Source organism: Echeneis naucrates, chromosome 5 (assembly GCF_900963305.1).
Source record: "Echeneis naucrates chromosome 5, fEcheNa1.1, whole genome shotgun sequence".
Taxonomy (NCBI): Eukaryota; Metazoa; Chordata; class Actinopteri; order Carangiformes; family Echeneidae; genus Echeneis; species Echeneis naucrates.
Window position 1 is genome coordinate 25,610,783 of NC_042515.1, and position 26,114 is coordinate 25,636,896.

Here is a 26,114-nt window from a genome sequence, read left to right on the forward strand (position 1 = left end):
AAACTACTGAGGAACTATAGAGTTTTTACCAAACAGTGTCCCTTGGCGATCTCCAGCATGCCAAACCTATCCAAATTGGTCCAATTTGGCTAAAATGCACACTGCAAGATTTCAGTGATATATAATTTTTTTTAACAGATAACCTTTTGGGGCCAATCACAGACATGATTGCTTTTAGGACCACCAGTTACATGAGTAAAATTCCATTTGAAAATTTTATTTATAGGGATGAATTTATGGTGTCCAAAACCTATCCAAACATGAATTTGACATATTTTTGCTCGTTTTATGGTGTTATTTTGAAGCTTTATAACTCCACAAGTGAACCCACAACTATCAGTGATGGGTTAAATTAACAAAGACCTTCGAAATATGAATTTATGAAATTTCATGTATTTCATGTTTTTTAGTTGTTAATTTCATAATTACATTAAAACTGGGGGCAGTAAAAACACACTTTTGTTGAAATGTCCATTGTTGCCATCATTGCCGTCGTTGACATCACTCTCCTTTTCATCCTCACTGTACAACATTTGCAACACCTCTGTTGGTGTAAACACCATATTCGTCATGTTGGTGTAAAAAAGTGTCAAACTTCCCCACAACAACAACAAAAACTATGGTAAAAACCAATTAAACACAGAGTTAAAGGGAAATCCCGGCCGACTGTGTGCGTCACTGTGTGCCTCACTGCGTGCCTCACTGCGTGTGTGCGTATGTCCCGTGTGGCTCTGCTCCGGTTACGCAGCCCTTATTTGGATTTTTATACGTCACATAACCTTAGGGCCTCTACTATCAGATGGAAAACTTGTTTTCAATGTGCCTTTGATTGACAGGAGACGCTGCCTGCAATTAGCAGATGTGCAGTCTGACGGACCTTTAAACTAGCATTAGCACAGAGCGGAAAGAAGACAAAATGTCCGATTAGCTTGACACGATGGATTAAATTGAACTGCGGATTATTGTTGGGCACATCTGGAGGTGCTCCTGAGTGGAGCTCATGCTCCTTACATGGCAAGCCTCCAGCTCGTGGAGGCCACTTGTCATGTAGGCGAGTTGGTAATCATGGTACTTGAGAGCATTAGCCTGGGCCATCAACTCCTCCTGGAGCGCATGGGCTGGGTTGTACTGTTAATCACCAGTACAGATAAGAACCCAAATGCATGACAAGGAGGGAGTGGAGTACAGGGGAAGTTCTCTTTACTTAGGTTCAGGCAGAGTCAAAACCAGGAAATCAAACAGACCAGAAAATAAATCCGGCAAGGAGCAGACAGGTAATCCAGAGTCACAAAAACAGGCAGGCAGGGTCAAACAGATCAGGCAAGATAGGGTGAAAAAACGCAGGAAAGCTTGGCAGGAGCACAAGACAATGTGGCAGAAGGCAGGTGAAAATGGACTGGTATATATACTGCAGGACTAGGATTGGGATCTGGTTCTTTTTTGGAACCGGATCTAAAATTCTTGTCCTGGAACTGGTTCTATCATTTTTGGATTGACGATTCCCACAAACAGGTATTAGATTGTTGGCAGCTGTGTAATTCTTTTATTTGGCTGTGCCTGTACATTGAAGCGACTGTGGTGACGTCACATCCATCTACATGAGTGAGTTGAGTGGATCAGTTGTGTTGTGTTTGTATTTTAACAATTTTAAAGAAAAGTAGGAATTGTATTAAGTGCAATGCAATCATTGCTACGATGAAACTGCCGCAGTAGAACACAGTACATTACCTGAGATTAACGTTGTGTTTTAGGAAATGTTTCATCAGCCTCATGATTGTACTGTGCAACAGTTACAGTAAAATTTTTGTATTTGTGAGATTGCATATGTGTATTATATATATATATATATATATATATATCGGCAAGGAATTGGAAGAGAGAATGAGCCACAGCTGTGGACAACCAGGTACAGGAAATGAGCAGATTGCTTGGGCTGAGAGGAGGGTGTGAGTGATCCGAAATGACAGGAGAGTTTGTAATGAGACATGACAAAAAAAGAACGGATGAAAACTTGGGTTTCCTGACAAACCCATTCTATGCATCATATAATGGGTTGTGTATGATCTTTGACCTGGATGAGCTGTAAATTCTATTTTTTTTTTTTTTTTTTTTTTTCATTTTAATTGTACTAGAGGCAGATCTGGGTCAATAAGTCAAAGTCAGTTGACAGGGACAGATCTGTTTCCAATTTTGATATCAGTTGATGTATAGAATGAGTGCTTGAGAGTAACATATATTTTAGAAAGGACTTTCTTCTTTTTTGGAGAGTTTTATGATGTAAACAACAAATTCTGGTGGCTGTGTGGTATTCTGGAGCATTGGAATTTTCTTCTTGGAGAAACTTCCATTTCCTATACCAAAAGTCTAAAATAAATCTGTGTGTTTCAGAAGTAGGTTTTCCTGCAAGAGGTGATGGAGGTAGGTGATTCCTTTCTGCTCCCAAATGCTAAGATGAAGAGGGATATTGTTACTTACGAAGTATGGCTTGTGCCAGATCAGGGAGAAGATATAGGGCTCCAACTAGGAACCTGTGGTCTCTAGACTTTCCCACCAAGCATAGAGGATGGAGGCAATCATCAGATGTTTTATTTGTACATTTGTAAACCGTATTTATAATTTCTTTCTCTTCCACTGCTGCAAGGAACATTGAACTGAGATTCCAGTCTATTAAATTGTCACACTGCTCCTCAGATCCTGAATTTAGAGAAACAGAAGAAACTTGTGCGACAAAAAAAAAAAAAAATGGACCAGACTCAATGAACACCCTCCTAGCAACAAATTTTCACACTGCTCTATGCTCCCTACAGATGATATCCAACTAGGCCAGTGAGCGGTGATAGCTATCATGTCTTCAGGGTCATCAGGTGGGAACCTCCTTTCACCGGTGTTTCGTCTAGTTAGGCCCACAACACCTCCAGAAGGCTAGACCGTGAACACTGGCGTCCCAGCGTCACCCCCCTAATGCCAGCCATCACCACTCCTCACACAAAGACAACTATCTCAAACAGCACTACTATCACCTACTCTGACCTCTCACCAACTGCACCAGTGAAAGCAGGGTGGGGATACAGACCCTGGTTCGGGTAGGGGGGAGAAATAGAAGAGGTGGAGAGAAAAGTAGGGATGGGATACAGACCCTGGTTCGGGTAGGGGGCATGGAAGTATAGAGGGTGCAGGAGGTGGAGGCAATACAAGCTGCATTAGTAGATTCAGCAACTAAACTCACCTAAATGGTCCTATGCTCAAACAACACTCCAACACAGGCCAGCTCACCTGTACTAACTGCGGTGTCAAAGAGGCACAAACACAAATCTCAAACACCACCTTCCTTGATATTTCTTACCATCAACCGGTGTCCCATTGAGTTTGAGGAATATTTTACAGTTAGTAGTCCAGGTGTGTCAAATCTTTTTCTGCTTCTTCAGGTAGCGTACTTTTTTGGCTGCATCTGCGTTGTGCTTGGTCAGGTGGTCATTGATGTATACGTTGCATCCTTTCAGTTTTCTCCCTTGCTTTAGCATTGCGATCTTGTGTTTTTGATTGACAAAATGCATGATGACAGTCGATTTGTCCCCGGCGTATCTTTTGGGCAGAGGGTGATAAGCCGTGATGTTGTCACAGTCCAGCGGTATCCCCTTGGACTGCAGGAAAGTAGCCACCTGTTTCCCCGTGGAGCTAACATCCAGATCATCGGGCTCACTTCAGTCACCAGCGGTCAGCGCCCGAGCGCACACTCAGGTGAAGAGAGGGGTGGAGCTGTCAACTGATCACCACCTGGTGGTGAGTTGGGTTAGGTGGCGGGGGAAGACTCAGGACAAACCTGGCAAGCCCAAACATGTTGTGCAGGTGAACTGGGAACATCCTGAGGAGGCCTCTTTCCAGCAGACCTTCAACTCCCGGAGCTTTTCTAGCATCCCTGTGGAGGTTGGGGACATTGAACTTGAGGGGTCGATGTTCAAAACTTCTATTGCCAAAGCTGCTGCCGGGAGCTGTGGCCTGAAGGCTTTGGGTTCCTCAAGGGGTGGTAACCCTCAGACACCGTGGTGGACACCGGTGGTCAGGGAAGCCGTCTGACTGAAGAGGGAGGCCTTCCGGGATATGTTACCCCAGGGGGACTCCTGAGGCGGCTGCAAGGTATTGACAGGCCCGAAGGGCTGCAGCCTCAGCGGTGAGGGAGGCAAAGCAGCGGGTGTGGGAGGAGTTTTGAGAATGCATGGAGAAGGACTTTCAGGAGGCACCAAGGTGTTTCTGGAAAACCGTTCGGCATCTCAGGAGGGGAAAGCAAGGGAACATCCAAGCCACTTATGGCAAGGATGGGTCACTGTTGACCTCGACTAAGGAGGCAGTCGGAAGGTGGAAAGAGCATGCTGAGGAACTCCTGAATCCAACTTGCATGGGGTGGAGGCAGAGCTGGATGATGATGGAGGATCAGTGTCGATCTCCCGGGAGGAGGTCACTGAAGTAGTTGAACAACTCCACAGTGGCAAAGCCCCAGTGATTGATGCGATCCGTCCGAAAATGTTGAAGGCTCTGGGTGCTGAGGGACTGTCGTGGTTGACACGCCTTTTCAATATTGCGTGGAAGTCTGAAACAGTACGAAAGGAGTGGCAGACTGGGGTGGCGGTTCCCTTGTTCAAAAAAGGGGACCAGAGACATTTAGTTTTTTTTTTTGTTTGTGTTGTGCACCACTTGTAACGTGAAGAGTGTGAAGGTGGAGAGGCTAGCTGGGTTAGCTCTGCCCAGCTCCAGCAGACACAAATAAGACAAACAAAAAACGGGGAGGGAAAACATAGAAGCACAAGGATCCATACCCTCATGATATTCCATAACCCTGCATAGATAGCCTAAGTTGTAAATACAGAAAAAAAAGAGGTAGAGGTAAAGTTCTTAAACCATGAATATTCATGACTTCACAATGTATGTTTATCAGAATGTTTTTCCCAAGGAAAAGCTACAAAACAGGATATTTTTATATGTAATAAAGGATTGCAAAATAGAGGGGTCATAGCATTCCACTTGTTGTCCCAGTCATGTAATACTTCATATTTCTGTCAAATTGATACTGCATTAACAATTATTGCACCAAACGGTATTGCAAACTCGAAAGTGGAAGTTTGCAATACTGGTGTTTGCAATATCCACCTTACAGTGGAAAGGTAAGCAATAGGGGTATAGTGGTTCATCCACTAAATCGATTAATCGATTTACACTCCTGTGTCTCTTGTCATCAGTTGTGATGGTGAATCATATTCTGGCTTTATTAATGTTGGCTTTTTATAACTGTGTTGTTAACCATATCAGAGCACCTCACCTCAGGGTAAATCTCAGACTTTGTTGAAACTGCTTTCTGAAATGGGCTGCAAGTATCCCATTTGGACATTTGAGGGCCTTTTGATCTTGTGTGTCTCTTGATGAGTCTCATCTGTTTTGTCATTCTTTTTTACCGACATTTTGTATTTTTACGTGTAAATGTGACTCAATGCGGGCCATAAATTAGACATTTTAGTCAAATGTCACTTGACCACGTTAGTCGGAGTTTATATGGCCCCTAACAGACTGACGTCAAGACACTTTACGTATAAAGCAGGTCCAGACCAAAGTCTTTATGGAGTTGTTAAAGCGACCCATTATACCACTATGTGGTATAGTCATTCCTTTACTAGATGTTGAGATGGTGTCCAGAAAACAATGTGGGCTACATAGAAAATTGGAAGACCATCTCGGGGAGACCTGGTCTGATTAGGAGAGATGGCATTCATCCCACTGTGGAGGGTGCCATTCTCATATCTTGGAATCTGAATGTACTAAAAAGTTAAAATACTGACATTCCTGAGTCGAGGCCAGGAGGCAGAGTTGGAGTTTAACACTTCTCTGCATCTCAGTCAGAGCTTTTGCCTGCCAAGTTGTTGAAACAATTTTATAGAAGATATATCTGTCCCCTGGCCACCTAAATTTAGTAGCTCTATTAAACCAAAAGTAAACAGGAGATAAAAATGAGAATTTAATTGAAATAAATTCTAGAGCATGGCTCTAGGGAATCTAAAACGGCTCATGTAAGACAGTCGTCATAAGTCGTTATGGTCCCTGAAGACCTTCTCCCTCCTAATCCTGCCTTTGGCATAGTCCTCCAGTAGTGCCAGCAGTGCCATTGTGCAGCATTACACACAGGGCTCAACGTTGTATTTATAGGTTTAAAATAATCAGACTGATAATCAGTTCGTGATAACCCCCAACACGAAAAATATTCTTTAGACTCAAGTGTGTGAACATTACCCTTTTCTTTATGGCTGGTTTGTTATGTAAAGCATCAAGTAGAGCTGACGAACTGAGGACAGGAAAGTATGTAGTGTAACGATTTTTAATGGCTTTGTTTTCCACACTTAGGATTTAATTGGCATTTGATTATGTGTTCACAGTATCACAGGAAAATATGTTATTTACAGATGTTAGGCAGATGCTTTATGCACTGTCCTCTCCTCCTCCTGCGCTCTGGGAGTGGACAATAAGTAGTGCCTCTGCGCTGCACACCCGTGGCACCAAATAAATTCAGATATAGCAGATGTTTATCTAAAAATGCTGCAAATCTACCAGTCGAAGCAGATAGATGCCCTCTCGAAGCCTGGTTCTGGCTGACAATACTCCCTCTTAAAGTTTTTCCTTGTCACTGTCGCCAAAGTGCTTGCTCTTGGAGGGATATGTTGGGTCTCATTAAAAACTCCATAAAAATTTTGGACAAGACCTGCTCTATATGAAACGCTGTTATGATTTGGTGATATATAAATAAGTTGGATTTGATTTGAAATCCATGTAAGGCTTAGTCATATTTTCCTTAACCCTTTCAGGTTCCGGAAGATCTGCCATCGTATAATCAATGCAACCACTTTCACCAACATCATCCTACTCTTCATTCTGTTGTCATCAGTATCTTTAGCTGCTGAAGATCCCATTGATCCCATGTCCTTCAGGAACCAGGTGATATGTTTGCTCCATTCTAGTTGACATGTCATTTTGCAAGTGTTTTGATGTTTTTGTATGATGATTAATGTTATGCATGATGTGAAATTTCCAGGTGTTAGCTTATGCTGATATCGTCTTCACCTCAGTATTCACGGCAGAAATTGTGCTCAAGGTAACAACACCAGACACCAGAGGGAGCACTCTAGATAAAGATGTGTGTGAAGGGGTAGTTGAGGTGCAATGCAGCTGCCAAGCTTGTTTTCTACCCAGACTGCCCCCCCTTCCTATTTGTGGTGTCTCACTAGAATGAAAGTTCAGTGTCTGGGTTCCTTTACTCAACTAGCGCCACTGCTTATCCTGAGTGTTACGGTTTTACAAAGACCAAAAGTCCATAACATATTACAAACATACTGAAGTGATGAGAGAGCAGGGCATTTGTGACTTTACATCCCTGATGCAGTCATCTACAGAATTTATTATTTTATTTCAAGCATAATAATGATGTTTTGTTTATTAATGTCAAATGTTGACAATTTTAATTTTAATTAAACTTATAGACCACATTTTGTGAAAACTTTGGACACTACTGACTGACATTTTGACTGACGTGATTGTCTTGTTAAGAGCTATTGTATTTCTAGCAGTTGTACCACAGTTGTGTTATTTGTGGTCTGATAACAGGTCTTGTGTTTCAGATGACGACATATGGAGCTATCCTTCACAAAGGGTCTTTCTGCAGGAACTCATTCAACATCCTGGACCTCTTGGTGGTCAGTGTGTCTCTCCTGTCTATGGGCATGGAGTAAGTGTGCTCACACACACCCCAACACACCCCTTAGCTCTGTTCTTTATCAAAAGATGATGTGTGTCTGTGGTGTATCAGATCCAGTGCCATCTCAGTGGTGAAGATTCTCAGAGTTTTAAGAGTACTGCGGCCCCTGAGGGCCATTAACAGAGCCAAGGGCCTGAAGGTATGAGACATGTTTGAAAATAACTCCAAATATAAAACTCTGAGTTCTTTAAACTTGTGTGTAACATGAGTGTTTCTGCAGCATGTGGTCCAATGTGTGTTTGTTGCTGTAAAGACCATTGGAAACATTGTACTGGTCACCATGCTGCTGGACTTCATGTTTGCCTGTATCGGAGTCCAGCTATTTAAAGTGAGTTGCTCTTCTGCTCAACTTTTTTCTAATGTATGATGTATAATGTAATGTATATTTTCTAATGCACTTTGAACTTTTCATAATGGCATCACTTCCTTGCTAGGGGACGTTTTACGCCTGCACAGATTCTGACATGATGACTGAAGACACCTGCAGGTCAGAACAGTAACTGATTTGCTTTCATGTTAAAGTCTGTCTGAATAAGCTTGGTGAAACTCATACAAACAATAGAATGCAAAGCAGAGTTGTTCCTGCATCTCAGCTCTTCATCAGCTGATCGAGTTTGCTAGTTGTCATCATATGTGACTTTGAAGAGCTCTATATCAGTTAAACAGAGATTGAGATTGAGACCAAAATTTAGTGTCTCACTCAGAACAGGTCTAAAAGTGTTCAGATCTCATATCCCTAAGAGTCCAGACTTATGACAAAAGGTCTATAGCAGCGCTCAGCTCAGGTGATCCCACTTCAACACGGCTGTAACTCTGTAAATCTGAAGCAAAAGCCTCTTTTTATTGTAAGAAATCAAGAGCAAAAAAGTCTCACAGAGGAACTGTAGTTAAACTATCCAAAAATGTTTTACTCAACTTCATCTTTTCAATATTTTATTTAAACTCTGACACTAAAAACTCACTGACACACTGTTCCTTTGTCACTCAATGATGTTCTGTCCAAACTTTGTGTGGACTCCACAAGATGGCATCACCTTTTTTTTTTCCTCACACAGAGGCTGGTATATAAAGTATCAGGAGGGGGCACTGCATGAGATTGAGGTCCATGAGAGAAAGTGGACCAATGCACAGCTTAACTTTGACAACATCCTAAATGGCATGCTGACTTTGTTTACCATCTCCACCTTTGAGGGATGGCCCAGGTGAGTCTGAGTCAGGCGAGGTGACTTCATCTGCAATTTGCTTCATCTGTATCACTGTCTGTCTGTATGTATTTTGCATTACCTAGGATTCTATATAAAGCCATAGATTCAAACTTGGAGGATAAAGGACCAGTGTACAACAACCGGGTGGCCATAGCCATCTTCTTTATCATCTACCTCATACTTATTGCCTTCTTCATGATGAACATATTCGTGGGCTTCGTCATTGTTACCTTCCAGGAGCAGGGAGAGCAGGAGTACAAGAACTGTGAGCTGGACAAAAACCAGGTACAATGACACAGCTGGGTACTTTACCAAACCCCTACTTTAGAAGCAGAAGACACATGCATGTCTGCATTCCCTGCACTCACATAGCCAGACATCCCTCATTACAGCAGATTATAAAGACCCAAGTAAATCTGTTGACACTGTAGCTACAGCTGTTACAGGATTGGGTTTGAATGAAGAAGTCTATCATGAAACATCATACTGTAGATGGCTGTGACCTGGGGTGGGTCTGAACAGCAGCTGTTACCGGGATGATACATGAAGGTGTACAGCTCTGCACTCCCATGTATAACAGTGGGTTTATACTGTTTTCTCCTGTAACTGCTTTTTTGACACCAACTTTCACCTCAACCTTATCATGTGTAGCACATGTCTATAGTATGTTCAGACACATGGTGACAATGACAGGGTCACACACAGCAGTGGGCATACTGTGTCCCTCTGTAACCTAAATGTGCAGCCACACATATGTCATACAGATGTCTACTTAATTTGTCGTTATAGAGTTGCGAAAATCTGAACATCCTAATTGACTGCTTCAAGCATTATATGAGCTCATTCTGATAGTCACTAGAACACTCAATGTAAGCAGCAGGCTCTAGTGTTACTAATGAAATGTTCACAAGGGTTTAATAGTAGCGTACAAGGTGACAACATCTAACATCTGGAAAAATGTCATTAAACTATCCACTTAAATTCAAGGCTGAACTGACAAGAAAGAAGACGTCTAAGGTCATACTTCTGTTTTGTTTAACCTACCCAGCGACAATGTGTGCAGTATGCTCTGAAGGCCCAACCACTGAGATGTTATATTCCCAAGAACCCCTACCAGTATCAGGTGTGGTACATCGTCACCTCATGTTATTTCGAGTACCTGATGTTCCTCCTCATTATGCTCAACACCATGTGTCTGGGAATGCAGGTATGACCTTCACTTTTCATTTAGTGCCACGGGCTATAAGCACAGGGGCCACTACTTCTACACAGTAGAAGTAAGTGGCCTCTGTGCATAGCACGAGGCACTACTTAATATTGTCCATACTTATTATTATTCCGTCACATTTTCGGCAGTGAATGTGGGTCGTACCGCTGGACGAAGCCCTACAATATATATATCAAAACGTGCGGCTCGATCGTGACAAGTGTGCTAAGTTCTGGGTAGTCGATATTCCCATTTTTCCCAAAGTTATTCCCAAAAAACCAGACGAAGTTTTCCATAGAGAATGCATGGGAGCCGCTGAAAAATCGCCTCAAAATTTCACCTTTTTTCTCAGTCGCGTAGCTCAGTCATACGTGCACCTAGAAATGTTCATTCAAACTTTAAAACGGAGGAAATCTTGTGCTCTTTCCAGAACTTCATTTTTCTCCTAAACATTATACTTTTCAAACTATGAGCGTTCAAAGGAGCAGTCCGATTGACTTTTTCCTCAAAGTTATAGTGGAGACGCTTGTTAACTAGAGTGAGAGCACTGTGAAAAACTCACCCACATTTTCATTTTTAACTCGAGCTCACGGCCAAACTGTGCAAAGGAGACAAAGAATTTTTTGGCAACACGTAGACACAGGTCTTGGGATTCAGAAAATCTAAGTTTGAGAGCTCTACCCCTCACCAAATTTCAACAGGAGGGCTCAGAGCGTCAACAACACCTGGTTTTGGCCCAACTGACTGAAATGCAAATCAAGGTTTTCCTCAAAACAATTTCACTCTGAATTTGCGCTGTCCCTACACGCTCATTTTAAGGAGTTTTCAAATCAAATAAAGACTGTCGGAATCTCCAGACTCTTCTGTCTCTCACTGTGTCGCAATTCGCAGTAGTTCGGGACGTGGTCAAAAGCCACTTTTCGGAGAGTTTTGGGGAGAGTCTGAGCTCTGACCAGACTGAATTCTCAAATCACCGTGGCAACCGCAGGTCCCTCAGCTCAGGTCTGTGTGCTGCTGTTGCTGCGGATCAAACCCACCCCACTTTGGAGCCTCACTGCTTCGTCATACTTTGTCACAGACACTCCGTTCAAAGTTTAAAAAGGTCACGAGAGTTTGACCTCTGTTTGTGACAACAGGCTTTATGATAGCTCCTATGCTTACCACACAATCACAGATCAACTGTCATGCTGGTCTTATCTCACTCTGTCTGTGGCCTATGGCCATCACTTTGAATGATTTCTTCTCAAAGACAGACACAGAGATATAGAGATGTAGACACAGACAGATATACAGACACACACAGAGACAGATATCCAGACGCACTCACACATATACACAAACGCAAATAGAGACAGATATACAGATGCACTCACACATATATACAGACACAAATAGAGACAGATATAGACACGCACTCACACATATACACAGACATACACAGAGACAGATATACAGACACACTCATTGAGTCAAGGTCAATTAGTTCTCCAAAGGGAATTTTCACAGACGCACTCACACATTTACACAGAGACAGACAGAGACAGACATACAAACGCACTCACACATATACACAGACATACACAGAGACAGCTATAGACACACACTCACACATATACACAGACATACACAGAGAAAGATATACAGACGCACTCACACATTTACACAGACATACACAGAGACAGCTATAGACACGCACTCACACATATACACAGACATACACAGAGACAGATATAGACACACACTCACACATATACACAGACACACACAGAGACAGATATAGACACACAGTCACACATATACACAGACACACACAGAGACAGATATACAGACACACTCATTGAGTCAAGGTCAATTAGTTCTCCAAAGGGAATTTTCATCAGGAAGGCTTTCGAAAGAAGGACGGTTCGTGGGTTGCTCGTCCGAGCGTCAGGCGACGTGTGAGGGGCAACGGCCGACGGGCCACCGACCTGTGGCACTTCAAAATTTCCATGGAATTTTCTAGTTCATACTACAACTGTGATGTAAAGGATCACATTTATTTAGTAACCTGGCATCCAAGTCTTCTGAGTGAAAGGCATAAGCCTTCTGACTTTTACATGTTCAGTTTTTATTGGAGATCAAGAATTTCCACTTTCTACATGAAGACATGTTTACCATTATGTTACTGAAACATGGAGAAGAAAACCAAGTCCAAATGGAGCCCTGCAGCAGATCATTCTTTGTCTCAGCAAAGATAGACCAACTATCCAACTTTACACTGAAGTAGCTATGATGTGTGCCTCTTTAATTCACAGCACTGCAACCAGTCAAACCATATCACTCACTTGTCTGACATGCTGAATGTGATCTTTACTGTGCTCTTCACTGTGGAAATGATCCTGAAACTCATGGCCTTCAAAGCCAAGGTTAGTTGACACTCAACGCATCATTATTTGGTTAGTAAATTAGAGGTTAGGTTATACAGTTCTTGCAAGCTATGTTTTATTTAATTATTGTTAATTATAATTTAATAAAATTTTATTTAGCGATCATTTATCTGAAGACATTGAAGAGAAGCACAGTTTTACAGAAATAAAAAAAATCTCTGAAAAGTGTGTTTGAAGTGTGACCAGGAAACCTTGGATTATGTGTGTACCACAGTACTTACTCTCTCACACTCCATCCCACCCATTTATGGGTAACGGGGGGTGCTGGAACTAATCCCCACCAAGGTTCTGGGCAAGGGTGGGGAACACCCTTGACAGGTGGCCAGTCTATCGCAGGGCCAAAACATAGAGACTGACAGAAACGAACATTCCACTCATGCCTATGGGTGTGGGGAGCATGAATACCCGCTGGGAGCCCAGATAGGCATGGGGAGAACATGCATCCTGTTATGTGTATTATTATGTATAATTTTATTTCCACAGCATTTACATAAAAGCCTATGCATAGAAATATATCATTGTAAGAAACAACACTTCTGTCTTTATGTTGTTTTCTCAGGGTTATTTTGGGGACCCCTGGAATGTCTTTGACTTTGTAATTGTCATTGGAAGTGTTGTTGATGTGATGCTGAGTGAGATTGATGTGAGTATCATTGTGTGTACACTCACACACACGCACACACACACGCACACACACACACACACACACACACACACACACACACACACACACACACACACACACACATCATCTTATAGGAGTAAATATATGATGAACAGAGAAGTGAAGTATGATGTATATATAAAATCCCAACAACAGCAACAACAACCTGATAAATAATTTAATCACTTGACCTCTTAGTGGTCATTATCTTATGGCTGAGCAGTGAATCATTACCTGTCTCCATTAGCATTATGGTCTCATGGTAAGATAGTGTTAGTAATAATTATATTCCTTCATTTTTGTCACAGGCAGCATGTTCCTATTCCCAAATTTAAGATGAGATCTCATTTATGTCTCATTTACATCTCCTAGATGTAAATGAACACTAATTGAGACATGGTTTTCTCGTTCTTCTCAAATGTCTCTTCTGAGAAATAAGTCTTACAGTGAGCACTGTACAAGTTCTCAAATTTAACAATTTAATATTATACCTCAATCTTTATCTCATGCCAAAATTTGAGAAAAGTAAGTAATCGAATCAGGCATTATTCAAATATGGTTTATTTACATAATGTTCAACTTAGAAAATTTGTTGATTTCTTCAGCAAGTCATAAAGTTGATTTATTAAAATTTTGAGTTCTAAAACGTAACCCATTAACACAAACATGGTGATTATGGAATGATGCCGCTGCAGCTTAAACCTGTATGAGATTGTAGCACAATATGTCAACATTCTTTCTGCAAAGTTTGAGATTGAAAAAGTGAAGCAGAACAAAGTTAGAGGTTTTAGTATAAATAGTTCGGGTAAGGGCTCTACATATTCCCATTTGAGCACATTCGGCAAACAACTGAATCTAACGCAACTGGACTTAGGCTTGTCAAAGGCATTTCACCTCCTTATCCCAGGGGCTTCAGCAGTTTGGAACACATCGGTCTGACTAGACCTCACTCATCTGACATTTGAGTTTTTTCATGTACCAAACTATGTATTTTACTTGCACATTACGATTAGTGCTAAACACATCAAAATAAAAGTCATGCAGCACATACAAACTTGGACACAAACTTGTCCTGTACGCTGCCCTTCCTCTACCCCTCATATGTAATGAAAATACACCTATAGAAAACAGCTATATGCACCAAAATGAGATTGATAGCACTAAAAGCCAGAGTTAGCAGCAGGCCATTTGGATGGGACAAGCGTATGAAACACCTCACCCCAACTGCTCCGCTCGAGTCCTAAAGCACTCCAAAGATGGCGGAGAAGTTTGGAATGTTGCACGGGACTTCAGGCTAACGTCATTCAGTATTGATTTATCAGTGAAATGAACATTTGATGGCGAAACAGCAAAGGTAAGAGAAATTTTACAACTATATATTTTTTAAGCAATTTGTGTTGTTATTGTTTGGCTTGTATCTCACTGAGCGCCATGTTGCAACACGGCTTGTGTGTAATGGGCCACTACCGATTAACCTATGACTGCACAGACCAAAACAGAAGTGGAAAAAAGACCTGTGAGCTAGCAAGTTAGCGACTAAGAGATAAACTCGCACAATGTTAGACGGGTTAGTAGTTAGCATGCTTCTTTTGTCTGACCTCCTACGCTGACATTTTAAATGTCGTTCAACTGTCTATACATGCAGCAATAGCCCGGCTTTCAATTGCAAAATCTGGGTATGTTAGTCCGACTAATATAAATTCCATTTGAGTTGAGCTAAGTTATTTACTCTCTTATTTTCTCTCTTCTCACTCTCTCTTTCAGGGTGTTTTGCATTCATCAGATGGGAGCATGGTTATACTGGCAAAATCTTTACAGGATCTGACATTTTGACAAGAGATGAGGCTCATGTGCAGCTGCAAGATCTCAGATCAGGAGATCCTGTTTTAGCAAAGTGTAAAAATCTTTTATTTATTTTTTTTTTTTTGAGGATTAAAGTAGATGATGACTGAATTTAAATTTTTGCATTTAATTTAAATTTTATATTTTTGTATTTTGTTTTCATTTAACAAGAGTGCAAATGCTGCTAACCAAATAATAATGGTGTTACCCAAATAAAAGTGTTCCACTTTTCAATATTGAGTGTTGTTTTTTTACAGTTACAGGCAAAGCTGGCTGAGGATCATGGGTATTTTAGACTGATGCAGCTTTCTGCTAACATCCAAACCACCATTGATTTCTCAGAATCGGAGAAGAAATAAGTAAAACTGAGGGCCATACCATTAACCGATCACATTGTTGAGCTATCAAGGACATGCAGTAGTAAAATATTATGATCTATGGTGTCGAATGCAGCACTAAGATCTAGAAGGAGAAGTATGGAGGCTGATCCATTGTCTGGAGCCATTAGAATGTCATTGGAGACTTTAACCAGCGCTGTTTCTGTGCTATGATGCGCTTTAAATTCTGATTGAAACTGTTCAAACAAACCGTTCCCATCCAGATGGTCGTGTAGTTGTTTTGCTACAGCTTTCTCAATGATTTTAGAAATAAATGGAAGTTTCGATATGGGTCTATAGTTTGCCAAAACATCTGGATCAAGGTTAGGCTTTTTAAGCTGGGGTTTGATGACTGCGGTCTTAAGTGCCTGAGGTACATAACCCAGAAATAAAGTCAGATTAATCAAATCTAGAATGAACGGCTCAATTAAATAAAAGATCTCTTTAAAGAGGCTAGTTGGTACTGGGTCTAATAGACAAATTGACAGTCTGGATGATGAAACTATAGAAGCTAGCTCTGAGAGATTCAGAGGTGAGAATGATTCCAGATGTAAAAGAGGCACTGCAGCTGATTCAGGAAATGCTGTATTCAGCAGGAGATTTTTATCTAACGTAGGCAAGAGCTGATAAATTCTTTCTCTGATCGTGAGAATTTTATCTGTAAAAAAGTTAATAAAATCATCACTGCTTAGAGCTAAGGGGACCACTGGTTCAACTGAGCTATGGCTCTCTGTCAGCCTGGCTGCAGTGCTGAAGAGAAACCTGGGGTTGTTCTTGTTTTCTTGTATGAGTGCTGAGTAATATGAACTTCTAACACTGCGGAGAGATTTTTTATATGTTTTTAGGCTATCTTTCCAGGCTCTGTGAGAATCTTCTGACTTAATGGAACGCCAATTTCTTTCTAATTTCCTTGATGTCTGCTTTAAGGCACGGATTTGGGAATTATACCAGGGAGCCAGCCTCCTCAGTTTAAATACTTTCTTTTTGAGAGGGGCGGCACTGTTCATTCACATGCTAGGAAAAGCCAATTTGAGTCTACCAGGGAAAGAAACCCAGAACTAAGGCTGTCGCTTTCGACATCAACATGTATATTGAAATCTCCCAGTATAATGATTTTATCTGTACTGAGTACTAAATCTGATATAAACTCAGAAAACTCTGATAGGAATTCTGAGTACGGACCAGGTGGACGGTATACTGTAACAAACGGAACTGGTTTTTCACCTTTCCAGTCTGAGTGGGAAAGACTAAGAGTGAGGCTTTCAAAAGACCTGCAGCCAGATTTTGATCTAGGGTTGATTAATAGGCTTGACTGAAATATTGCAGCCATCCCCCCTCCTTGACCTGTGGTACGAGGGATATGAAAATTAACAGAGTTGGGGGTGTAGCTTCATTAATGCTAACATACTTTTTGATGATAATGATCGAATGTTCAACAGTCCACATTTGATCGCAGTGTTATTTGAGACTGACTTTGTGGCTGTTTTGATTTCAGTTAAGTTTTTGTTTTTAGCTCCTCTTCTGTTTAATTTGTGTTTATTAACTTTTCTAAATTTAGGTGGTTGGGGGACAGACACAGTTTCTATAGACCTAAACATAGACTGAGACTGAAACAGAGACTCTATTCTATTCTCAACAGGTGACCACTCTGACTGAGGCGCAGAGGGGCGTGTTAAACTGCGGCTCTGCCTCCTGGTCTCAACTCAGGATTGTCAGGGTATTGGATTTCTAATAAAATCGGCCATATTCCTAGAAATGAGAGCAGCGCCGTCCACGGTGGGACGGACACCATCTCTCCTAATTAGACCAAGTCTCCCTCCAGTTATCTATGTAGCCCACATTGTTTTTGGGACACCACCTCGACAGCCAGCGTTTAAATGATGACATGCGGCTGTACATGTCATCACTGGTCCAATTGGGGAGGGTGCTACAGTGCTACAGAATACTACAGTGTCTGACATCGTTTTAGCAAAAGTACACACTGATTCCACATTAATTTTTGTGACTTCCAACTGGTGAAGTTGGGTGTCGTTACTGCCAACGTGAATAACAATATTAGCATATTTACGTTTACCCTTAGCCAGCAGTTTCAGATAAGACTGGATGTCGCCTGCTCTGGACCCCAGGATAAACTTCACTATGGCTGCCAGTGCCGCTAACTTGACGTTCCTCAGAGTAGAATCGCCAATCATTAGAGTCGGCTTTTCAGCGGGTGTGCCGCTGAGAGGGGAGAACCTGTTGGAAACATGAACTGGCGGGGAGGAAACTATCTCGGCTGCCGTATGAGCTCGTCTAGGTCGGCCCGCACTGGCTACAGGGGGGAGGCTAGCTACACTAGCATAAGTTGGGCTAGCTAAAGTGCGGAGCCATGATTCTAACTCATTAATTTTCGCCTCTATTTCTACCATCATCCTGCATCTATGACAAGAGGTGCTATCATAAAAGGAGGCAGAAGAATAACTACACATGAGGCACACAGAACAGGAGAGGAGAGGAGGAGGAGAAAGAGGAAGAGAGAGTGGAGAGAGAGAGCTAGAGGACATTGCTAATCAGTTAGCTTGATTAGCGGAGGAGCAGAACCGGTTATAATCTTTGGAGAAAGGAGAGATATTGACTTCTAAACCTAGTGTTGGTGTGGCAATAATTTGCTGTCGGATTAATCGAGTGAATTGGGAAATAATAGCAGAAGAACAGTGGAAACAATACACGAGATGACACCGAGCGCAGCAGAGAGCACAACCGCCAGTGACCAGAAATAACTCAACACGCTTACCGCCAATCAGGATCATCAAACCTGATCAATGTGATCCCTTTTCCCAGTTGCTGTTAATATTCGTGCAGCAGCATTCTGAATCATCTCAAGGCCTTTTAGAAATTTGTTTGGACATCCAGAGAGTAATGAGTTACAGTAGTCCAGCCTAGTAGTAACGAATGCAGTGACTAGTTTTTCTGCATCCTCTTGAGACAGGATGTTTCTGATTTTCCTAATGTTTCTCAGGTGGAAGAAAGCTTCCCTACTGACTTGTTTTATGTGGACAGACATAGGACATGTCCTGGTCAAAAGTTACACCAAGGTTTCTTACAGTGGAGCTGGAAGCCAAAGTAATGCTGTTTATGTTTAGTGCTGTACATGTTTAATGTTGTGTTGTGTATTTTAATGTGTGTTATTTTTAATTCTTATCTCCCCATCTTTTGGATGGAGCATTTTGAGGGGTTCCCCTGCATGTCTGCGGACAGCTTACTCTGTCCCCTCCCTATGGGTTTTCAGTGCGTAGCTGCAGTTGAGAGTGGCGCTGTTTGTAGGTGCTAATGTGTGTGTTAAGCTCATTACTTTCAATAGGGCCAAGAAGGTGGAACATAGTAAACAACCATTAGCCTACAGGCAGCAAAAACTGAAGTGATGTATTGCCTTTACAAAACTGGATGCTTAATAAGCGGACAGAGTTGCTCTTTCAGTAAATGAGTGGACGCTGTTATTAGCATCTGTGGTCGTGAATGAAGAGAGGGAGCACTAACAATAAGAAAGCTGGTGAATCAGATCAATAAAAAATTTTTTTCTGATTGTTTCACAGTGGTTGTTCAACAAGACAACTAAACCACTCAACCTTGCAATTCCAACTCAAACCTCTGAATGTGAAACACCTACATCATGCTGTTTAAAAAACAGCAGCAGCTTTATGCCGCTTTAGTAGGTTCAGTTTAAAAATGCTCAAGCATACAATAAATAAAATCTAAAAAAAAGATATCTATTGAAAAATGTCAAAATCCAACAAAATCCATCCTCAATTATCCAGATGACCTTGGATAATCACCTGTGCTTTCTTTGTTTCAGGGCTAAAATGTGGAAATTAGGGTTTTTTGTTTTGTTAGGAACATTTGTTAACTGGTATACTAAACATTGCTGGCCTGAATTGCACACATGCACGCAACCGTGTGTGTGAGCGAGACTGCTTCATTTGGAACTGGCTTTCCGGTTCACACAGACAAAGAACTAACTCAAATCTGAACTGCTGTGAAAGAAGGGGGCAGGGTTCACCTTTTGTCTGCCTTATGTTTTCTCTGGTGCACTTTTCAAATTCCTGACTGTCTTTCTTCACTGTAGGCCTGTTTTGAAAATGTAAAGAGTAGAAAATACAAATAGGCTCTTTGTGCAAAACTGTAATAAACATAAATTCTGACATCACAGCATACTTTACTACAAATATGAATATACAGTACTTCAGTGCAGCCGAAATTGATTCGATAAATTAGAAGATAAAGTAGAAATACGGTACAATAGCCTACTATACAATAATTTACAGTATACACATCTTTTTCATGACAGGGCTGGTGAGAAAGGCAAAAAGCAAACTATGATGCAAGACTGAACTGAACACAACAGTTCAACCGATACAAATAAATAGAAAACTAAGACTTAAATACAAACTGAACAAATGACACAACATGGAACAGGTCAGGAAACAGCTTCCTCACCCCTTTCACTCTCTAGCTCACACCACAGCATCAGTCGACCCGGTGTTTCGGTTTAATTGGTGACCGTGCTAAGCGGTGACTATCTCACATTACAATACACATTACAAGAGGTGAATGAGTCTCCTGAACACAGTTTAACTTCAACATAACTTGGATAGTAAACACAAATGAGTATGTATCTAAAAAGGATAAAACCAGCCTGCTAAAGACTTAGAAGAGAGTTTGCGTTAAAGTCACCTTTTAACATCGTCATTAGTGAAACTGAAACACTGCCTTTGTGACAACTCCTTTGCCGGTTCACTGCTCCCTGCTGCTTTCTTACGGTGGCGTCCTCCTACTCAACCACCCTTTGGTGGTTGCTTGGGCAGATTGCTTTATTGCTTCCTTTATGGCAAAGCCGACAGTTAAAAAGTTAAGTATAAATCCTGCTTCTTTATTTATGCTGCTATAGGCCTAGATTGCCTCTGTCTCTCTCTCCACTATGCATGTACATTACATTACTTATCACAAACTTTGTTTCTTCCCATAGTCTGTGTATTGTCTATCCTCTCCTTCTGTTCCAATCCTACAGGTGCTGAATCATCTCCACTCCATGTTCCTGCTCAATACCTGCTGCTGCAATAGTTATCATTACACCCTATCATTACACCCTGCTCATTTTACAAATCTTACTTCTTACAATCTCTTCCTGTTAATGCTTATTGTGCACACTTATGTCTTGTTTGCATTTTTATTTTTCTCTCCTCCTTCTCTTGTTCTCTTCTGATTTGACCAACTTTTGTGAATGAATGATGACATAAAATATTTTTTTCATCTCCTCTGCCCTCTCTACACCGCCACAGCTCTCCAACATTACCTCCTTTGTTTCCTCCCACAGGTAGCCCTAGCCTCCTCTGGAGGACTTTACTGTCTCCATGGCTGCACTGTAACTATTCAACCAGTTTAGTTTGCATGACATTCACATATAGCATGAAGTTTATGTGAACAACGTTTGCACTGTCAAATTCAACATAAAAGGAAAACGGTTCTTGAATTTATTTGCTGAGTTCAGATACCAGCTTTCTGCAATCAAAATCTAAATGAGCTGATCAGACTTCCAAAAGAAAAGGCAAAACAAAAATGTGCTTGTCACACAACAATTCTCTGAAAAGCAAGCATTTTCATCATTTTATCACTGGGGGATATTTCTGTTGTTGTCCATAATGCTTGATGGATTTTCGTTTGTCTAGTCATGATGTGTGTTTTCCAGTGCATGTGGAGTCAGACTAATTTACAAGTGCTTTTAATTAATTTAGTTTCACCTGATACCATAGGCAGAGTAATTAAAAGATGAGCCACATCTCTGGCTCATGGGATTATGATGGCTGTTTATAAAGCATGTAAGAATTGTTACTGCTGGAATTTAAGTTCAGGTTGGAAATCTAACCTGAACTTAATATCAACATCACTGTCATCATCACTCCAGCATCTTCTAAGAACTAGCAAACTAAAAGCTGTCAGCTGTTTACTGTCTCAGTGGTTTAAAAAAAAATCTAGTGTAGTGTAATCTAGAAAAGTGTTGTGACTTTGTCATGCACATAACACTGCACAATAGAAACATAACTCTCACTTAAAGTAATTCAAATATGATGTAAAAAAGCTGCTTTGACAAATGAGTGCACAAATGAAATAGCATTTCTAGAAACCAAAACATAAGTTTTAAGACTAATCAGGATTTATAGGGCTTGGATATTTCTTGAACTCTATGCGGTATGAGGGTATGTGTAATGAGGCAACAATCAAACTTTTATGTTGACTGACTAATGTTGAGTGACTGATCTGTTAGGCTCATAATAACAATGAAGACATTGTGTTTCCTTCAGTCCTGTGTAATCCTGTACATGTGTTTTCAGTGTGGACACTGACACTAACAAGCTCTCTGACCTTCACAAACTAGAGATGTATTTGTGTCTGCAGGCAGTGGATCCAATGCAGGCAATCGCGGTGAGCTGCTTCAGCACTTCTTTCAATTTAATGGAGTGAAGCAGCTGCTCTGTCTAACGTGTTTGTTCTCTCGCTGTAAAGTCCTCTGAGAACATGAGTGTGTCCATCACCTTCTTCAGACTGTTTCGAGTCATGCGTCTGGTGAAACTGTTGAATCGCTCTGAGGGGATAAGGAATCTACTGTGGACTTTTATCAAGTCACTACAGGTTCGAATCATGCTTATCATCAGGCTGTAGTTGTTACTGTGTGGCTAATTATGTTATTATTTTGCAGGCTCTTCCCTATGTTGCCCTGCTTATCCTCATGCTGTTCTTTATATATGCTGTGGTTGGAATGCAGGTACGCACTACAAACACACTCACGCATACACATACATGCAGCTGTACACACACACACACACACACACACTTACACACTTCACTTGACTGCAAGGCAAGAGCAGAAAATAAGGAGGAAAACATCATCTGATATTTTGATATTTACATATTTGTGCCACACGTCATTATTCTGAAGTTTCCTCTTTCATAATTGGGAAAATACAAAGCTTTCAGTGAAAACACCTATAACCCCTCATTGGTAAACATGTTACAGACATAGCTTTCAGCTGAAATAATGAAACGGTTATCTCAAGTCACACAATCTGACCCTCTCTAGAACAAGTTCTTCTCTCTCTGCAGATCTTTGGTAAAATTGCATTGGTTGATGGAACATACATAACCAGGAACAACAACTTCCAGACTTTCCCACAGGCTGTGTTGCTGCTATTCAGGTAAGTGATTATCTCTGTTAGCTCCGGTGATTATGTTGCACTGTATTCACACACACATAATCAGACAGTCAGTCTGTGGTTTTCAATTAATGTTGTGGCCTTGTAGCTGGTAAAATCATGAGGTTCAGGTGTCATAAAAACAAATAGACATCATGCCAAATCCAGTTTCCAATTCCACCTGTGCATATCTGGGCTATCCACATATCTTGTGTTAGCAATCAGTGGTAGCAGGCTAAGCACTGTATTCCAGGCATCAGGAGCAATTGTTTCTGTGTCCTCCTGGGTTGGATCCTGGGTGTCTGCTACTTCAACCAACAAAATTGCAATTCCTCTGACCTGATATTCTCATGGCTGCTCTCATGGAGACCCCTTAGCCATCCAGCCCTGAAGGTCCGTCAGTTGGACTCCAGTGTTGTTAGGTTGCTTCCTCTACAGGTATGACCACCTTGTGTGTGAAACTTCTAACCACTACTTCTTCGAGGGAGGTCCTGACAAAAGTAGGTTGCTTGTGGGCAGAATCACTGAGAAGTCGGTGGAAGCAAAACCATATTTCTTCATCCACTTATTCTGCAAGCTGTATATTCGTGCTTGAGATGACCAACCCCCAGAGAGCAGGGAGGTCTATCCCCTCAATGCCGAGTGTCCCATAAGGTGGGGTGTGATGGGACAGAGAGGTGAGAAAAGGGCAAAGCATGCAGCAACAAGTCAGCCCAAATGGTTCAGGGGCTGAACCGGAGCACACAGGCGCACCATTCGGAGACCTGAACAGGGTGTCCACCACTCTGCTACGTGAGGGCAGGGAGGATGCAGACCCACCGTGCACAGTGGGTCCCCCAGCTGGTGGCCCATGGTCAGGGCACCCAGCCCAATCCGTACCATTATCCCAGAGAGTATACAACTGGCGGAGCTGCCGCCAGGTTCCTGTTCACAATGGCAGGCAGTTCCAACCAGTCGTCAGAGGCGTTTCTGCACATGTACAAATCTGATGGTGGACAATGAAGGGATAAGGCGGCGTTATACCCGCGTTATCTGACGATTAGATGTGTGGAGTAAGCCGTGCGTGATTTAATGGTTGTGTAGTGTGTGTTCGTAAAAGAGTGAGAGAAGTGAGAAGAAGGGAGGTCCCGCAGCCGTGAGAGGAGAGCAGCGTATGCTTTGTCTACACAGAGCGAGTGTAACGGTAGTAGCCTGGTGTCTGGTTGCGGACTGACAAAGCAACTTACTTGTCACCAACAGTGGTGCACACATTCAAATAATAGTGATCCCAAGGCTGCAGACATGACTTATTGACTTGTAACTTTTTACTTCGAAATACAGACAAGTTATTCTACTTGGCCGTAAGCACCTGAGAGAAACATTATCTGACCATTTAAGCAGTCTGGATGGCATTACTTTGGCAGACTCTAGTAATTTTCAAGACCAGGCTTAAAGTTTTTCCACATGACAGAGCTTATAGTTAAAAAGTCCAAGTTCACTTACTCCTAAGCTATGCTACTATAGGCCTACGAAAGGTTTGGACTGCTGGGGGAAGCACTGAGCACATCTCTCCCCTCTCCCTACCCCTTGCATGCGCTGACATACTACTAACCATGTTTCCCTGAAGTCCCTGTTTCTCCCAGTTCTAACCATGTACTAGCCATGTTTTCCCCAAAGTCTCTGTCTCTCTCAATTCCTCTCCTCTGATGTATAATTAATATTAATTTCATATAAATGTTTTAATAAAGCTCGACTCAAGCAGTCATTCCTAAAGTCTTTGCAGGTGCCCCCCACCATTTACCATATGTATTATTTTATTGATGAGGATATACAAATGAAATAGCCTGTGAGCTCCACCAAACTGCATTTTACTGTCATTACAGTACTTAACACGTGTGTATGTGTTTTCTATCTCTCGTGTTTAAAAGTTTTAAAGTGTTAAACGATAACTTTTAATTTAATTAATTTATTCATGAATCTGGCTCTCAGTGCTTGGGGTGAGCCCTTGTGGTTCAGGTCTTTGTGGAGATCTGGGGGATAGTCTTCCATTCAAGTCTGGGCAGCTTTGGTCCTTCTATCACCTGCTGCTCATAATGTGGCGATCAAAGGGGAGAGGGAAACCACAAATGAAGCAGCCTACTTTCCTTTGGCCTGTTAGCTTAGGCTCCTTTTTGAGAGGGTTTTCCAGGTGAAGAGACGGTTTCTTTTGTCCTTCCCTGCAGTGTCTTGTCCTTTGTCCAGCTCTGTCCCCCATGAGCTCTGAAACACAGCTTATACACACACACACACACACACACACACACACTCAAAGCCTTTCAGGTGTTACCAGTTCAGGCTGTTCAGACAGGATGTGGGACTTTCACACTGCTTTAAATCCAGTTTCTTGACACATGCATATGTTGTAGTTAGGACAATAAAGCTTCCATGAATCATTGAGACAGAGGCAAGCAACCACTCACACTCATACTGTTCCTACTTGAAATCTTGAATTCAAAACACAGAATTAAGAAAAAACAAAAAACCCAGCATTCTGAAACAGACAGAATACCATATTTTGCCCACCAAAATAAACAGACTAAATATTTGCTCTCCATGAAAATGTCTAGTGAAAACTTGAAAGCATAAATAAAAATTGGAATTTTTAAATTCTTAAATTACAGCAACATTAGCTCCACATACAAGACACATTTTCTACACAGCTGAAAACAGATGGTTTTCTTGGTGTGTCGTCAAGCTTATCTCTTTTTACTTACTGCCTTTGGGTTCCATCCTGAGGAAACATGCCATCTCTTTCCATTGGTTGGCTGACGATAGTTATAGTTGGATATATATGCCACTGAAAAAATGCTTTCTCCCTTATTCCGATTCTATGTCTTGAAGATATTAAAGCCTGGACGGTGTTGAACTGAATTTCTAAGAAAAGAAAACTGGTCCCAATGGCTGTTCAAATCAAATCAAATCAAATCAGATTTATTTGTATAGCGCCAAATCATAACAAAGTTACATCAAGGCACTTTACATATAGAGCAGGTCTAGACCAAACTCTTTCTAAATTTATTTAAAGAGACCCAACAGATCCCCCGATGAGCAAGCACTTGGCAACAGTGGCAAGGAAAAACTTCCTTTAAGAGGCAGAAACCTCGAGCAGAACCAGGCTCAGGGGGGGCGGCCATCTGCCTCGACCGGTTGGGTTGAGAGAGAGAGAGAGAGAGACAGGCAGGCAGGCATTGGAGGGTGGGGGTGTAGGCAGGAAGATGTTGTTGCATGAAGTTCATGGAGTTGAGCTGTAATACAGAATTCATGCTATATGGGACCAGCAGGTGTTGCAGGAACATGGGATGGAGATGAGTCACCACCTGCAGGATGAGGACAGGGAGAGAGAGGAGAGGAACTGGGAGAGAC

The 26,114-nt window shown here is 41.7% G+C and overlaps 1 protein-coding gene across 1 annotated transcript in view; it reads left to right on the forward strand.

Annotated features, from left to right (window-relative positions):
• The window catches only part of LOC115043222 (dihydropyridine-sensitive L-type skeletal muscle calcium channel subunit alpha-1-like), an 87,631-nt gene that overhangs the window by 35,691 nt on the left and 25,826 nt on the right, over positions 1–26,114 (forward strand). The window contains exons 18-33 of the mRNA XM_029501494.1: positions 6,843–6,972; positions 7,070–7,129; positions 7,653–7,759; positions 7,841–7,928; positions 8,010–8,117; positions 8,224–8,276; positions 8,845–8,991; positions 9,078–9,279; positions 10,043–10,201; positions 12,496–12,606; positions 13,187–13,270; positions 20,861–20,908; positions 21,940–21,966; positions 22,048–22,173; positions 22,241–22,306; positions 22,645–22,736. Of these exons, the coding sequence (XP_029357354.1) occupies positions 6,843–6,972; positions 7,070–7,129; positions 7,653–7,759; positions 7,841–7,928; positions 8,010–8,117; positions 8,224–8,276; positions 8,845–8,991; positions 9,078–9,279; positions 10,043–10,201; positions 12,496–12,606; positions 13,187–13,270; positions 20,861–20,908; positions 21,940–21,966; positions 22,048–22,173; positions 22,241–22,306; positions 22,645–22,736 (1,608 nt within the window). The remainder of the gene's footprint in view (positions 1–6,842; positions 6,973–7,069; positions 7,130–7,652; positions 7,760–7,840; positions 7,929–8,009; positions 8,118–8,223; positions 8,277–8,844; positions 8,992–9,077; positions 9,280–10,042; positions 10,202–12,495; positions 12,607–13,186; positions 13,271–20,860; positions 20,909–21,939; positions 21,967–22,047; positions 22,174–22,240; positions 22,307–22,644; positions 22,737–26,114) is intronic.